A 14,405-nucleotide genomic window follows, 5' to 3' on the forward strand; every position below is an offset into this window, starting at 1 on the left:
CCAGCTAAATTGCCCTTTTGGATTGCTTCCTCTCATCAGCTTTATCAGCAGTGCTCTTGTTGAGCACTAACAGCACATAAACAGTTGCAGAAGGCACGGATGAGGATCACTATGCAGATAGACATAGAAATGTACAGCCAAACTCCTTCTCTCTTTCTGCTGTAGCTGCATTGTGCCAAGATGCATGTGCGTGTCCTTTGCATCTTTAATGTGAAATATTCTGCAAAAACTCGTGCTCAGTTTGGATAATGGATAATGCAGAAATGAAGAAAGCTCCTGCACACAATTTAACCTCTTTTTTTTTCTCATCTCTTAATAAAACAGGGGACCCCACAGTAACTGTACTTGAAGTATTTGGCTTTGTAAGACATAAGGTTTCTGAATACAAACAATCTGTCACTAGAATGATTTGGCTGAAAGGCAAAGCAGAGGAACCTTCTGCACAGGAGGGTTAAACGCATGGGTTATATTTAGGGTTCCCACCTCTGACTTACAAAAAACCGGGACACCAGAGTCATTTCGTACAAAAATAAATCATATACTTTGACATTTAATGTCCCGGGAAGTCTTACAGATTTCCCAGGACAGCTGCCTCAAAAAGAGAACACAAACGAGTGTAACCCTAGTTATATTTGATTATTTTCGAATGATATAAGACTTTTGACCTTTCCTCCTCCTGCATATCCTCAGGTCTCCAAAGCAGGTGCACAAACAACCCTGGCATTAGTGTCCCCTGCTGGGAAGTCGAGGGGTCCGCTCTCTCACATAGTCACTGTCTGGCATGTATCAGTCAGTTGCAAGCACTGCTTACTATTCACCTATATATGTAGGTACATTATAGGGTCCTAGAAAGAACAGCAAATCTGAAATGCCAAAGAGCTTGAGACAACTTAACAGTAAAACAAAACAAAATTACAACAGATTAGCTGCCACATTGTCTTGTTAGAGGTCTGCTAACAAGCACAAATTTTCACTTGTATTGCTTTCTCTCATCATTTATGCTTCTTGGGTGGATAACAGAAAAAAAGTCAGTGAGAACCACGGACAGATCAGGACAAATACTCTGCTAATTAAACTGCAGCAAATGACTCAAATGAGAATAGCTTGTCATTTGTAATGTGTGTACCAAGAACGGTCAAACTCTACATGAACAATAAGCAGCAAGGTGGCAAACATGGCTAAGCACACATCATGGTTTTCAAACAAGCTTTGCAACTTCTGACTCTTTTCCTAATTATTCTCCGTTGCTGACAGATAATGTCAGAAGTCAGGAAGGTAAAATACATTTCACATTGTTAGAGATTTCAAGCTGCAAGGCTCAAACCACGCCTGTCTGATCAATGATCGGCTTTAGCAAAGGCTAATAGCAATTCAATGCAGCAAACTAGACTAAATGAGAAACAGGTCATGATACTACTGTACTAGCAAAGAGCACAGTACTGTAATGATATGCTTTCTAACAGCTGATCTTATAACTTCTTTCAGCAATTAGCCCCAATTTTATCAGTCTAATAGACAGTAACAGCATCCCAATTATTTTTTTGTTCTCGCAAACTATTTAGCACAGGAAAATCAGTTTTGATTAAACCTTTCTGTAAATGTTATTTCACCCAAGTCTCTTCCCTGCCTGAAATTAAGCAGACAGGTGCTGCTGGTTTTGGGTACTACAAGAATGCATTCCATTCAGGGATTAAGAGAGTTTTATATTTACATTGCTAAGCTCTTCAGAGTCTTCAAGTCCATCAGGCCTGTTTAGGTTGCGTGCTGGCTGAATGCAAACCACGTTGCTGTCCCAAGAGGGGGTTCCTATGGGAGGTCTGTGGACCTGGTCTGGAGAAAATGTACCGTCTGCTCCACCTATGGAAGAAATAAAAACATCAGAAATACAATCAGAAACATGAAACACAATCGTCACATACTGTTTTTATAATGTAATCAAATTGACAAGATAGAAAACTTATTATAATAGTATACTCAGCAGAAATAATCCATAATGTGATGATTTATTGATTTTCAATTGACAAATGATTTAGTGAACTATGATGGGCGCTCAGGGCCCGTGAATGATAAATTTGGCCGGAGGCCTTGTCCGTGGGTGCTCGACAGCTACCTGTGCGAGGCGGCTATGAAAAACATGAACGATACCATGCATCCCAGTGCCGCAGACAGGAAATGGCTAAGGGCCACCTTCCTCCGGTGTAGCCCTTCCTCCAGGCTCTGAGATGGTCGACTCCCGTTTTGGCCTCTCCTCGTGTGACAGAGAGGCCGAAACAAAACAAGCGACATGGGTGAATAACACACAGAGTATTTATGCGCTTACTGATGACGTGTTGGTTAGGGGCAAATTCTACATTTTTCTGGGTAGTTTTTGTAGTTAAGATTAATAGCAGTATCATTTGTAATGTTAAAAGGATTATTTGATTTGCTTCAAAACACAGATTTATATTCCACTTGTGCAGAATTTGTCACTCAGCAAAAAAAAAAAAAAAAAAAAAAAATCTATGTATTTAAATTTAAATGTAATATTAAAATAATCCAGGCTTGTCTAATTGTTCTGCCCTATCATCCAGCCTGGCAAAAAAACATCTTTCTCATCATTCCTTAGAAAATTAAATACTGTACTGTGTCCTGCAGTTTGACCAAATACATCCTATACATGTTTTAAACAATAAAATATACAAGTATCATGTAAGCACACAAATGACATTAAACTATAGAAAATTGCATTAACAAAATCAATCATAACACTCTACTATACTTTATCTTGTGGATAAAGAACACTTTTTAAACAGAAAATTAATATTGATCTTGTCCCTATATATATATATATATATATATATATATATATATATATATATATATATATATATATACACACACACACACACACACACACACACACACATTATATATATATATATATATATATATATATATATACACACACACACACACACACACACACACACACACACACACACACACATATATATATATTTAAATAATGTAAAACCTGATACATCTTTCATTAAATTCTGCATAAGACTGGAAGTCATTAAAAAAAATCAGCTTGAAAACAAAACAATAAATCCAGTTTATATGTGTAACACTATGTATGAAGATATGCCAGGCAATAACAGCATGGTTCCCATTACTCTCATTTGCCCCTTTGAAACATTTAAGTAAATGAGAAATAAAGCTGTTTCAAATTTGACTGTTTATCCAGTAACAGCCAAAAATCTATTTTGAATGTAAATCTTATAGAAAGGCGTGTAATGAGGCCACACATTACGATTCTCTATTGAATAACACACCTCTCTTGTGCTGAGTGGAATAGGAATTTCTGTAGTGCAGTTCCGGGGGTCTCACTGCTACCAGAGTGGCTGGCAGGTTTTCTGGTGAATATGAAATCGGGTACTGCTGGAGCACTGGTCGAGTCACGCCAACCTGCACTGCACCCTGGGTACTCTGCCCCTCAGTTACTCTTTCCAGTTGGTTTTCTATTTTTTCCTGTAGCTCCTGTTGGAAACACAACAAAAAAGCAAGAGAGTTTTCACTATTTTACAATGTGAACTAATGTGACTTTCTTTTCAAGATGGGCCTAGGTAGACTTTTCTATACACAAATATTCACAATTAAATATACGGTAAAAGTTAATCATTTAACAACGTATTTAGATTTTTTCCTTCAAAAAATACCTTTGCAATGTATTTATCCCAGAACAATCCAAAATACCAAATCCCACTTTATCCACCATCTCATCTTTCTACCATAAAAAGTCACATGTAGTTTGTCCCCAGCTCCAGGCTGAACACTCAGGGTGATGGGGCTTTTTCTGTTTATGCACCCAGACTTTGGAACTCCTTGCCAAATTATATTAAAAGTTCAGACTCTCTCGAGTTTTTTAAAACTTCTTTAAAAGACTTATTATTTTAAATTGGCACTTAATTGTATCTAACTTTACTTAAAACTGGCTTTTAACTGTACTTTTTCTTTTAGTTTGTTTAAATCTTATAAAGTGCCTCGGGATACTTGCTATGAAAGGCGCTATATAAATAAAATGCTGTTTTATTTTTTAATTTGATTTATTTTTACAGTCTGTAAAAAGTCATAAAGCTTGTAATTTGTCTCCCCTTTAACATTTTATTATATTTTGAATTAAGAACTTCTCTTTGTTCAAAGAGAATTTCACAACTCCTTTTTATGACTGCTTTTATCTGTCGCTGCTCCTATTATGCGGCAAAGCAATCTAAACCTCAAATTCTCATTTGCAAAGGCAATGGATAAGGAACCTCAGCAAATTCAAATCTTCGATATATGCATACCTCTTCTAGTTTCCTTTTCTCTTTAAAAAACAATTCCAGATTTTTTTTTAGCTTATTCACTTCCCTCCCCTTTTCAGCCACTCGACTCTAAAAGCAATAGTTCAATTGAATGTTATTTGTATTTTTTTTTGGTGATCAAATGTTTATTGGGGAGAATACAAAAACAATTTTAAATACAATACAATACTTCCCCAAATTTTACATTCCCCCCCACCCCCCAAACCACCCACCACAAAAGGACCCCCCTAACTAATATCAGTCAGATAAAACTGAAGAAGGATTCATCAAAGATCTAATGGAGTCTGCAGCCAATCTCCAGGCCTACATAGTCCTCTCCCCAGGCCCATGGACCCAAGCAGTAGAAATGTCCACATAAATTATATCAAGAAAGGCAAGGGTCCATTAATTGTAGGGGAGGGAATGAGGAGGTTGCCAGCGAAGAACTATCAAAAAGATTGAGGGATGAGTCATCATTCAGAAATAATATCTTAGCAGAGCAAGGGATATTCTTATCAAGAACAGTGGACAAAGTTGAAGAGACCCAGGGAACCCCATAGACACGCATTGCAGAATGAACTCGAAGGTAAAAGAAGAAAGAGGTACCTGGCAAGTCGATTGCAATTGTAAATCTAGGAATGTGCGAAGCTGTTTATCTTTGCAAATATCTGCAAAAGTATGTATCCCCTTGTCTCTCCATTGTGGAAATAAAAAGGGGGAATCGCCTGACAAGAGAGCGAAATTATGAAAAATAGGAGTATGAGAGAACCATTTGGATTGGTATAGGGTATGCTTTTCCACTAAATGCCAAATTGCAATTAAATGAGAGATTAGAAGTCCAAAACGAAGTTTACATCGCTTGAGAGGAACAGCAGTGTAAAGCAAGTCTTGGAGTCTATGTGGATATACTAGGTTTTCCTCTAAGGGTCGCCATGAAACAGAAGCATTAGGATCAAGCCAAACAGTAATTGGGTGAAGCACAAATGAGCAAAAATAGTACTTAAAGTTTGGTAAAGACAAACCCCCAGCGGATTTCTCATGCTGCAAAGTAGACCACTTGAGATGCGGACGCTTCCCCCTCCAATGTTATTTGTATTTAATGAAAAAAGTAACATTAAAAGTACACCAACATTGTGTGCGTGTGTGGTGTGGGTATTTGTACTTTTGTACCGTGGCATTGTTGTTATTATGACAGTTTTACCGTGTCTTTGAATGTGTATCTCCACTTTATTGCTGGGTAGCAGCGTTGTTGCAGTTTCACTTTAATATATAACCTCATTAATGTGAACCTTGTTTAACTGCTTGAAATTTTGCTACCTGTTACTAGGTGAATGGAATCATTATCTTATTATACAAGTCCCATTTTAAACCATGTGTTGCAATTGGAAGTTTACAATAAACAAACGTCTGCTAAAATGTATCCGTGTGATTTTCTTGGCGACCTTGCTCTTACATTTTTAGATCTGTTATCTGAATAAAAAAAACCTAAAGGATCTTCTGTAATTTGTTCTGTACCTTATTGCACTGAACTAGCGCAGTCGCTCTACATCTTGTGATATTTTGGAATTAAAGGCAGGTTTGTGCTGCTTGTGGTGCGTCTGTACCCTACTGTGACCGGGGAGGTGTTACACAGGAAACACACAATTATCTATGTTTGTTTTAGCAGTCTTTGTGTAATCTAGTATTACCCAGAGCACATACTGAGCATGTATGTCTCTATCTATTTGAGCCAGAATACAGGCTTTAGTATACAATATGCAGGATATTTACAGCAGAATACAAGGGTTGTGCTTGTCAATGTGAAAATGCAAACAGTACTTTTTGTGAAAAAGAGAAAAATACAATACAAAAACTTCAATTCTGAATTTGAGAGAGAAAAAAAAAATACATGAAGAAACAAAAACAAAGAACGGTTAACACTTCTGTAGTGTTCCAATCACAACAAGCAGGATTAGTTGGCTCCATATTAGGGATGCAAGTTGGTTATGATCAGCTATTTTTGTCCAATCTGTTTTTGGCAAAACCGGAATGAAAGTTTAAAACAGAAATGGATTTTTGCAGCCAATTACTGATAAATAAGCTCAATACAGTGTTATTGCATCACTCACACTCAGCTCATGGTTTTTGAGCCTGAAATAACTTAAATCAACATGCTGGCTTCAAAGTGACTGAGATGTGTGGCAGCATTTTAAAATAGTGCCCGATGAGGAAACACTTCTAATTTAAAATGTTACCTAGATTTATGACAGCAAATAACTAAAGCTAGAACTCAGGCCTGACGCCAGCCCCCCAGAACATTCACATAGTTCTCATTTAGTGTGCTGGTTTAGCCCGTTACTATAATACATATATGGCAAGGCCCTTGCACTTGAATTCAATCAATATACCAATAGAATGCAGCAAATTAAACAAATTAAATTTCAATACATGCACAGTAAATGCAGCTGAACTGCTCACTGCTGCATCTAAAGCAGCTTCCAGATTTGTGTCCTCAGTATCTCTTTTGCTTGTTTTGCAGTTGCATTCCAGTTTCACAATGGTGAGGGACTTCAGTTTAACATCATTATTTACATTTTTATTAGGTCAACACACAGTGATTTAACAGACAAGGACGGAATTTTTTTTTAATATTATTATTATTATTATTATTTTTTACTCAAATTTCCAGCGTCAGCTTTTTATTTCTTAGAATGTATTTTTTTAACAAAAGGTTTAGGGTTCGCAGGCCGAGTGTTTGCATATGCTTGCTAGTACGATCACCAGTGTCTTTCATGAACAAACCTAAAAACAGCCCTAAACATCTGATCATGACCAAGTGTCAAGCCACAGTTATACCTACTGAGGGCAATGAGGTAAGTGATAACTTCTAATTTATGTTACCATATTAAAATTATTAAGGGATGTTAATATGAATTGTCTACATTCAGTGTGCAATGAGCTCCCGAAAATGCCACTGGATTACTGCTGACACTGCCAACTCTTTTTTTATTGTACAAAAATAAATAAATAAATAGTCGGTATTATTTGGTTTGTAATTTTATGCAAATGTACCGTTGCATCCCTACTCCATATTATACATTTGGCCATTACTAGGCAGTGAAAAGTAATTTAAACCCTATTAAAACAATTTTACTGCTTCAAATAATACATGCAAAATGCATCTAGAACAGTGGTTCCCAACCTTTTCCGTGCTGTGGCACACCTTGATACCTTTATTTTTTGAGGCACATCATCGTATTGTCTCCAAATGAACTCACCCTCTAATTGCCTTGGTTTAAGATGTTTACCACCCTTGCCATTCCTTAACATCATTTACTTTACTGTACTTTGATACCGTCTACGTACCTTACATTAGCCAAGAGTTGAGCATGGCCGCTGATATACATCCATTCATCAAGCTGCAATGCAAATTTTCCGCTTGATTTTAATTTTTCTCAGAGCACCATCTCAATGCAGCGATTTATTATGTTCTCTGAAAGGGGAACTTTTTCAGTTTCCTTGACTGCATGTGCACCTAACATGATTTCTCTCATGATTACTCTCATGATGTCTTTCCATGCTGGTAAAATGAATGTCTCTGCAATGTGTGTGGCTTTTGTGCACCATGGCATGGTTTGAGAGTTTCTCCCCGCACATGAGACACCGTGAAAGAGGTCAAGATGGTTCCACTATAAATGAAAATCCATATTGCAGACAGCTCTCACAGAAGTGTCAGTTCACCACGTTTAACTTTCTTAGTTTCATGTTCAGCTTCATCACTGCAAGTAAATGTGGAAGCTCCAAAATCTCTTTTCTTCAAATATTTGTCAATTTCTGGGTCATAAATTCGAAATTCACTGCTGTAACTTTTGAGATTTCTAAGATTTGAAAAACACGTAACTCTCGTACGAGCGCAGCGTAACGTTGCGTCTGGCATGCACACCTGGAGAGCAACAGCACAGTGTGTGATCCGGTTCCAACACTAATTCAAACACAATACAAGACAAGGTCCCCCTCCTCCTCAAATGTAGCACATCGGTTGGGAAACACCGATCTAGATAATGAGTGTGTAAAAACTGTACTTGCAAATTATTTTGTATAACCATTTTATATTATGATCCTCTTTGCAATTTGTACTAACCAAAAAGAAAAGAGCTGCCAACATTAAATACAAGAATACACAGAATATTTCAAATGGTCTTTTTGAAAAGAAGATTACAAGTGCTCTACACACACTGTAATGTTATTCAAATGGCACTGACCTTAGAGCGATCTTCCTCTGCAGCTAACTGCAGTTTCAAGCTCTCGTTTATTTTGAACTGTTCCTTCAACTTCAGCTCTACTTTGGCCAACTCATCTGCATACCTACTGCTCTTTTCTTTCTCCTCCTAAACAACAAATGTATCAAAAGTTTGAATTCAAAATTAAATACCAGATATATTATGAAGGAGTAACATTTGTATATCTAACATATGGCATTTTCTTTGGCAGAATGTTTTTAACACCTTCTATTGTAATGTATTTCATTTTTGCATTGTAGTTACTACAGAATGTCAAATCACAATTTGTGAACATTTCATACAAATTCGATCTTGAATCCTAGCCTTTTAACATAATGAATACAGAGTAATTCAAATACGAGATTACAATAATGTGTTAACTTACAGTCAGCATCTGTTTCCATTTTTTGTTTCTTTCAGACATTTCTTTATTCATTACTTGTATTTTTTCTTGAGCGAGCAGGTCAAGCACAGTATCAGATGAAGCTGGGCTAACTGAAAATCAAAATGATACATTAAACCATAAACACTGCTTCAAAGGGACTGACACCACATCTACCATTCAAGCCTCCTATATGAAAGACAAGATCACTTAACACAACGCACTTATACACATGGCTTCAATAGAGTTTCTCAAAGTCATAAAATCCATCCATTGATAACTAAACAGAAAATCTAAACGGTTATACCTGGGGGGATGGTCACTGCTCCAGCAGTATCCAGATTTGCTGCTGTTTCTGTTGGTTGAAAGCTAAATGCAACTGTAGTTTTCTTTGACTCCTATAAAAAGATATACAATTTAAGTGACACTCTCACCTTATCAATGCATAAGGTATCCCGGCTAGCCATTTGGAGTATTTTGACTATGTTCTTTGATCTAAATAAACACTGTTGTCTCAGCTTTTAAAAGCAAAATTGAATGCTGGGAACATTCTTTCTCATGCTATTCAAATAAAATGACAGAGTGGCCTTGCAAGCTTTACTTACTGTCTATATTAGAGTGGGCAGTACAGAGTGTTATCTTATCTGGTTTAAATCTTGGCTGGTTTAAATCTGATCTGTCGGACAGGAAGCAATTTGTTTCGATGGGGGGGGGGGGGGTTATTCGTCCAGTTCCAGTCCGGTTTCCACAGGTGTCCCACAGGGCTCTATTCTGGGGCCTTTGTTATTTAATATCTATATGCTACCACATGGCCAGATAATTCGTTGCCATGGAGTTAGTTTTCACTGTTATGCTGATGACACTTAGATTTATTTTCAAACTAAACTTGACACCACTATGGCTGTTTCTGTACTTTCACACTGTTTGTCGGAGATTAAATTATGGATGCAACCGAATTTCTTGCAGCTAAATTGCAATATGACAGATTATGCTGCTTGTTTCTCCGAGTCAGTTGAGTAATGTGGGGAGCTTCAGTTTGGTTATTGCCAGGCTTGAAATTACAGCGAGTTCTGAAATGAGAAATCTCAGTGTTATTTTTGATCCTCGTCTAACTTTCAAAGTGCATGTTCGAAATGTTACCAAGGTGTCCTTTTTTACCTGCATAACATAGCCCGCTAAAGAACTATTCTCTCTCTGTCTGATGCGGAGAGAGTTGTGCATGTGCCTTTGTCTCCTCCCCACTTGTATACTGCAATGCCTTGCTTGCTGGTGCCTCAAAACAGTATGTTCACAACTTGGCTGCTAGAGTCCTAACTAGAACTAAATCATTTGAACATGTAACACCTGTTTTGTTGGCATCCCTGCATTGGCTACCGGTTAAGTTTAGGATCGATTTTAAAATATTACTCTTAACATACAAGGCCTTGAATGGTTTGACACCAAGTTACATCTCCAATATGTTAATCGAATATACTCCTGTGCGAAACTTGCAGTCTGCTGATGCTGGGCTCTTAAAGAGTCCCAAAAACCAGGCTCCGGTCTTTGAGAGATAGGACCTTCTGTTGCTATGCACCTAAGTTATGGAATGCTCTTCCACAGATAAATAAAGAATTCAAAGAATGTTGATATTTTTAAAAAAAGACACCTAAACATTTTTTTTTAAATTGGCATTTCAGCCTGTGTAAGGAACTGTGTACTTGTGTTTTGTTTTAACGTATATAGCCTGCTGTGATTATTTATGATTATGTATTATTCTTGGATTGTAAAGCGCTTTGAGATGTGTTGCATGAATTGTGCTATATAAAATAAAGATGATGATTATTATTATTATTATTATTAATTATTATTATTATTAATGTTTCCCCTATGAAGACAGTGTGTGCGAATCATGAATGTAGCGGTGTTGAAATCGAGGTAAGATTATCAGAGATTATCAATAAATATATATTTTTAATGCAAAGTTTAAATATATAGATTATCAATAAATATATATTTTTAATGCAAAGTTTTGTCTACTACACATCCGTCTTAAAATATTGAAGTATGTTTGAGTAGTTTTATGTTTACAGACCTCTAAAGTCACTATATATCATTGCGGTTTACCTATTTTTCGACAAAACCACACTGACTTCTTTATACTACACATACAAACTGTTTTAAAATAAACTCCCGTAATTTTAACTCATTCTCTGCTCTCTGAGACAATAGCAGCAGCAAGTGCAACTACATTGACAGAGTGGCTGTCTTGGTGCCACGCCCTCCTGACAGTTTTGGCGGAGTGACAGATGTTTTAAAGGGCAGGCTATAACGTTATAAAAAAGATCTTTCAATTTAAAATCACAATCAAAGTTATAGTGACTTTTCCCTTTCAAAAGTTTTAATATTTAGTGCCAAATCTTTTTTTTTTTTATTCTGAAAGCTAAAAATGTCAGTAGAGTGCAAAAGTTAAATCCAAGATGGCCACCGGGCAGGACATGTACTCGAATTTGGTGTGTAAACTTTGTTTGGTATTTTAATTTGAAATGTGTTTAAGTAAAAACTATTGATAATAACCTATGTTGGGTTTTGCTTGTTGAAATCTAAAAATACATTTGACCACCCTATCTATATAAATGTAGAGTAGGTGCATCTAAAAAATATTGTCACATGATTCGAATGCAATGAGAAAGTCCTAGTATTTAGGATTCTCCATACAGGCTCAAAGTCAGGTAGGGCACATGACTAAACTACAGACACTTGTACCATATTCACACAGAAATGCAGCTACAGTGCCGTCTCCGAAACGTTTTAATGAGTGTGTAAAATACCCTTTCACACAGCATGAAATTGCGCAATCTATGTCGGTGTAATACCGTCATAACCCTTTCACACAGCCAAAGAGATCGCATGAGTACAACTTTCAAACCTGTCAGTCAACAGATTGTTCTCATGGCAACAACAGACTGTTCTCGCAATAACTTGCAGACTTAATATAACTGTGTTGATTTTAAAAAGAAAGCATGGTTGTGTGGCAGTATAGGCAATTCACACCGACCTGTAAGCCGCTTCAGTGGTAGTTCTGAAGCATCATAACTTCTCCTTTGTACATACAAAGTAAACATTGGAGGCTGAGCATAACATGAAGATAGAACTTTCTTACAGGCACTCACCGCTTGATCAGTGAGCTTCACTGCTTGCTTCTGAAGTTTCTGACATTCCTTGTACTTCTCTTTATAATGTTCTGCTGCCATCTGAAGTCGAAGTTTTAAATCTTCAACTTCTCTACGGAGCTCCTGTTCCACTATGCTGTTTTTAACTGGACCTTCCTACGATAAAAAAAAACAGAACATTCATTATTATTTAATTCATGATGATCTCTCTGCAGATATTACTAAAACTGTCAATATCTGTAAGCAAACCTACTGTAGCAGACCCCCCCAGTTACATTTCCAATAGTATACTTTTATTTAAATATTTGAAAATAATCTTTAAGGATTACATTATTTACCTTTTCATTTTTTTCAGCTATAGCTTTTGTGTTTTGCAACATTCCTTCCTTAGCCTTACACTCTGCTTCAGCATCAACAAGACGACTCTTCAAAGAATCTATCTCCAGGCGTGCAGTGTACAGGTCAGACATGGTCCTATCCCGAGCACTGGAAACATCTCTCAGCTCTGCTGCCAACATGGACACTTCCTGCCTTGTGGCCTGAAGTTGATCCTCACTCTTTCGAAGCTGTTCTCTCAAAAATCCAGTCTCAGCCTGTGAGGAAGTCACAATCTTTAGCAAGGTTTTCATTTTAATAAGGTACAAAACTTACAATAATCATGGACTTTGGATTTATTAGTATTATGGATTTTTTTTCTTGTTACTGCATCTTGTAAAGTGCTTTGTGATAGTGGTCCACTATGAAAGGTGATACATAAATTAAAGACTGATTAATTGACTTAAGATTTTTACTATGCTAACAGGAATATTTCTGATCTTGTCCAACACTTTAGTGCAGGTGCAGGAAGGCACAATTTCATGGAGGAATAAAGCAAATGCAATGGTAAAAAAAAATAAAAAAATAAAAAATAAAAAAAAATAGAAAGAAATAACTGTTGTAGATGATTAAATCATTTTTTAGTAGTTTCTTGCTGATTTTATATCATTAAAAATCATTTGATGCATCAGTGTCCTTACAAAAAAAAGCCCTACATGTACTGTACATGGTGGTTATAAAAAGTCACTTGCAGAATAAGGGAGACGTTATTGTACCTTGGTGGAGGACGCAGTCAACATTTCTTTTTGTGCCTTCTCCTTTTCTGCTATGCACATCTTCAGCATGCCTGACTCGTCTCTCAGCTGGGTGAGCATGTTTTCTTTGTTTACAGCAACTGATTTTAATGTTTGTACCTCTGCAGTTAGCTTTGTGTTCTCCAGCTCTGTATTCTTCAGTTGAATCTAATAAAACAGAAATGTAGTTTGGTGAAAATAATACGTACAAACCTCAAGTGCTCAATTCCAATAAATAAATTAATTAAAAAAATAAAATAAAATAAACAAAACAACCATCCATATTTATTACCTCCTGTAAAAACATATGTCCCTTTACATTAACTGGCGAATCCTTCATGGCAATTAACATCTTAATGCAAAACCCAATGTTTAAATTCTCTCGAATTTACAGTTATAAATTACTACCCATGGTAATTGCTGATGAAGAGTAAATTACAGGGATTTTAGATTTCAATAAGCTGAAACAGCGGGGTTTGAAATCTGTGTATCTCTACCTTGTGTAATTAAAAAAGTCAGGCCTCAAGTTACTTCAAAGCCATATTAATTACAACTTCAATCAATCACTCATGTTTATGACTGTGGGAGTTGTTGATGTGTAATGCAAATGAGGACTGAAATGGGAATATTTTTTGTTTCAGCTACAAGTTATGCACTACACCATGTGCTAAAGAAACACAAACGTATCCTGTAAAAACTATGCAACTTAGCAACACAAATCTTATACCTTATACAACTCTTTCTCATCCTTCTCATTTTTTAATTGAGATTCCAACAGTTCTTTCTCAAGACTTAGTTTCTTCAGTCTGCCTCGAATGCTAAAATGCAACAGAAAAAGCAAATCAGGTAAAATAATTTAAATAACAAATGATACTGAATGCATACAAAATCAGAGCTTTTCTCAAATTTCAGTCTTTTTATGAAAATTCCTTTCAGCTTCCACAGCATTTACAATTAAAGGTTTTGCGTCCAATACAGGTTAAACAATATTCTAGAAGTGTGATTCTATATGAGCATAATGGTGTGCTGGTCAGATTGCTTATGTTCTCTATAAAGTGCCATAATTATAAAAAAAGGAATGCTTGACGACCGATGCCTTCCCATGTTGTAATCTGTCACTGTGCAAGCCTCTGGGTTCAGACACATGCCTCTGGGTTCACTAGCATGAGGAGAATATAGAGCAC

At 36.5% G+C, this 14,405-nt stretch overlaps 1 protein-coding gene across 4 annotated transcripts in view; it reads right to left on the reverse strand.

Annotated features, from left to right (window-relative positions):
* LOC117435427 (tax1-binding protein 1 homolog B-like) overlaps positions 1–14,405 on the reverse strand; it is a 38,978-nt gene that overhangs the window by 6,172 nt on the left and 18,401 nt on the right. For all 4 annotated transcript variants that reach the window (XM_034058569.3, XM_059011152.1, XM_034058568.3 and 1 more), the window contains exons 7-15: positions 13,949–14,039; positions 13,204–13,389; positions 12,451–12,705; positions 12,113–12,268; positions 9,271–9,361; positions 8,967–9,076; positions 8,564–8,689; positions 3,315–3,519; positions 1,712–1,857 (exon numbers count right to left, since the gene is read on the reverse strand). In XM_034058569.3, the coding sequence (XP_033914460.3) occupies positions 1,712–1,857; positions 3,315–3,519; positions 8,564–8,689; positions 8,967–9,076; positions 9,271–9,361; positions 12,113–12,268; positions 12,451–12,705; positions 13,204–13,389; positions 13,949–14,039 (1,366 nt within the window). The remainder of the gene's footprint in view (positions 1–1,711; positions 1,858–3,314; positions 3,520–8,563; positions 8,690–8,966; positions 9,077–9,270; positions 9,362–12,112; positions 12,269–12,450; positions 12,706–13,203; positions 13,390–13,948; positions 14,040–14,405) is intronic.

Source organism: Acipenser ruthenus, chromosome 3 (genome assembly GCF_902713425.1).
Source record: "Acipenser ruthenus chromosome 3, fAciRut3.2 maternal haplotype, whole genome shotgun sequence".
Taxonomy (NCBI): domain Eukaryota; kingdom Metazoa; phylum Chordata; class Actinopteri; order Acipenseriformes; family Acipenseridae; genus Acipenser; species Acipenser ruthenus.